Raw genomic sequence first — 2,850 nt, forward strand, 5'->3', positions numbered from 1 at the left:
AGAGGATGAGTTAATGTTTGTTGCCAGTGCAAGAGATGTACTGATGTACACTAATCAGTGGCAGAATTTAGCATCGGCAGAGGGTTTCATAGACATCCAAAAGAGCTAAATCACAAGAACATGAAGTCATAGACGATAACATAATATCAATGACTTTCAATTAGGAAACCAGATCACTTCGACATAAACTCAACTAAATTCAATTAGGCAACAATACATTTGAATTTTTTTTAAATGAACAAAACATTTGATAATTGATGATAAGCAGAAGATAATGTTAGCATTCAAAGAGGGTGTCATAAACATCCAAAAAGAGCCACAGCACATCAATGTTACAAGAGCAGGATTATCAATGAGTACATATTTCACCTCTTCAAGATGAAACCAGACAACTCTCATGCAATAGTTCAAAGAAAACACCTTTCATTTTAGTCGCCAATTTCTTTATTTCGAAACACCTGGAGGCTTTAGTTGTCTGTTTCTACTGTCTAATGATAGCAGGAATAGAACGCCATTTGCATAGTTCAGATTGCTACCAAGTATCAAGTCCTCCTATCGATCAATCTTCTCTCACTACTTTTCTGATAATTCAGTCTTCCTGGTGATCTCACACCAGCATTAGACCCTTTATTCAGCTCTGTTTTTCTGGAAAATGGCTTTTGAACATTGCCAGTTCTATCAAGGTGTCTTCCACTAGAGTTTGCTTGAAATGAAGATCTTGTAGACCTCTTCATCTCAATAGGCTGTTGCCTAATTTGCCTTGTTCCTCTACTAATTAGAATTCTCTCACGCGCATCCTGATCGTCCTCATCTTCCTCATCATCACTTGATTCATCAGAAGATCCATACAACACCTCCTCCTCCTCTTCATCCTCCTCTTCCGCCTCCTCTTCTTCTTCTTCTTCTTCTTCCCCTTCCTCACTGTCATCGCCGGCTTCCTCTTTGACGCGCGGAGTCCGACCGGACTTCGCATCTGAAGCCGCCTCCTTACCCTTGTGCATTAGATGAATATATTGATACCTAATACCCATCAGTGGATGCTTCTGAACCAACAAATCCCTCTTATACGCCTCCTTTAGAACAATGGTGCTGGTCCTAATCTTATTTGAGATGTAAAAAATCCCCGGATGCTGCGAAAATGCTCTCTTGAAAGCCGATCGCAGTCCCATATATTCCCCAAGCAATAACACAGTGTCCTTCTCTGCCTTCTTCGGGACGAACAAATGGAAAATCTCATGCAAAACCCCAACAATCCATTTCTCCCTCAAATCGCTCTTCGGTGGAAGATGCCTCGCATCCTCGTAAGGAGAAATGTAAGGCAATTTCTGCCATTCTTCCACCCATTTCTTCACCTTCTTCTCTAGCTCGAAACCTGTGGAACTATAAATGATTAAATAACACTAATTCGAACAGCTTAAGCTTATGGAGTAATTGATTGTTTCACATAGTATCTGAGCTATTGCCTCACGGCAGGTCTTGAGTTCAAAACCCAACAACACTTGATGTTAAAAATCCATGTGTACGGCCAACCCAGAAAAAAGGAGGGGCCACTCGCGAGGGGGAGTTTTGAAGTATAAATGATTAATAACACTAACGGCAACAGCTTAAACTTTTGGAGTCATTGGTTGTTTCACATGCTATATTGCTATTAGAGCTATTGCCTTCAAAACCCAACAACTCCTTAATGTTAAAAATCAGTGTAGGCATATTGAACTCAAATTTACATTACCACTAGAAAATTGGAGAGCAAAAGCATGGGGCATCCCCTTCTTATACTCCCCACTATCCATGGCACCACGTTCCATAGCCGAAACTGCGAGCTCCTTGATCCAGCACACGAGCTCCAACGCGAGCTCGTTCGAACCCGGATTGAAGCTCGAGATCTGAAAGTAGTCCGGGAATTCAGGGATTAGGGTTTTGACATAATCGTTAGGAAGCCCTAGATCCCATTTTAGGCGATCCACAACAAAGAGTGGCAATTTCTTGTCGGGAGTCAGCATAAGGAGTTTGAGGAGGCGATCAGCGGATTCTCTGCGGCAATTCTCGTAGACTTTCTGCTCGTCTTCATCGAGTATTAGGGTTTCTGGAGTGAGACGGACGTGGGGGCGGCGAGAATCGGACGGGGAAGGGAATTCGGAGAAAATAGAGGGGTATTTTCGGATGAATTCGATGGCGCGAATGGGAAGGCCTAGATTGGTTTTGTTATCAGCAGCAAGGGAGACAGGGAGGGATTTGGAGGGTTCGGATTTGATGAAGTTTTTGAGGGAGAGGAGGGGTTTCAGGTTTTTTTCCTTCTCGACTGCGTGGTCTAAGCCTCGGTCTCGAATCCATTTGATTCTTGCCTCAACGAAGGAGAAGGATTGAATGTAGAGATGAGAACGGATGCGAGGTTGGAGAGGGAAGGTTGAGAAGCGTGAGAAGAGCATGGTTGTTCAGTTTTAAGAAAAGGGTTGGGGAGGTTTTAGGGGTTTTTGTGGGTTTTGGGGACGAGGCCGTTTCAGGTATGTTGCGACGAAGGTTTGTCTCTTATATTTGCCCCCATTTCCTCCGTTGGACATCCCCTTGTAGTGTAAAAAGAAGGGTAAAATACACTTAGACCCCCTGTGGTTTCTGACTCATTCAACTTATGTTTAAAAAGTACAAGCAGACCCCTTCGGTTTCAATTTGTATAAGGTAGCCCCCTTCCCTCAGTTGACGGTTCATCCACAGATCGAAGGGTTAGGATGATCCGATGGAGCTGATCTTTTGGGCACACCCTTCAAATGAACGGTTTGGATCATCCAAACAATGTAGGCCCATACCCGAATCCAAACACTACCGAAAACAAAGTGGGCCCACATTGCTTGGATG

At 43.5% G+C, this 2,850-nt stretch overlaps 1 protein-coding gene across 1 annotated transcript; it reads right to left on the reverse strand.

The window, feature by feature from the left end:
* Window positions 1-203: 203 nt before the first annotated feature.
* On the reverse strand, window positions 204-2,524 carry LOC143882635 (Ubiquitin carboxyl-terminal hydrolase family protein). Its single transcript, XM_077386099.1, has 2 exons — window positions 1,730-2,524; window positions 204-1,372 (listed from the first exon to the last, which is right to left on the reverse strand). The coding sequence occupies exons 1-2, from the start codon at window positions 2,424-2,426 to the stop codon at window positions 543-545; spliced, it is 1,527 nt and encodes a 508-aa protein (XP_077242214.1). The 5' UTR covers window positions 2,427-2,524; the 3' UTR covers window positions 204-542.
* Window positions 2,525-2,850: the final 326 nt, after the last annotated feature.

This window comes from Tasmannia lanceolata, unplaced genomic scaffold, assembly GCF_043159265.1.
Source record: "Tasmannia lanceolata isolate RefF3 unplaced genomic scaffold, GAP_Taslan_0.1 ptg000008l, whole genome shotgun sequence".
NCBI classification, from domain to species: domain Eukaryota; kingdom Viridiplantae; phylum Streptophyta; class Magnoliopsida; order Canellales; family Winteraceae; genus Tasmannia; species Tasmannia lanceolata.

Excerpts from the sequence above, each read along its gene's own strand:
- LOC143882635 (XM_077386099.1), bottom strand. The coding sequence starts at position 2,426 with ATGCTCTTCTCACGCTTCTCAACCTTCCCTCTCCAACCTCGCATCCGT. Across the intron at positions 1,373-1,729 it reads TGCTCTCCAATTTTCTAGTG|GTTTCGAGCTAGAGAAGAAG; the intron begins GTAATGTAAATT and ends ATAGTTCCACAG.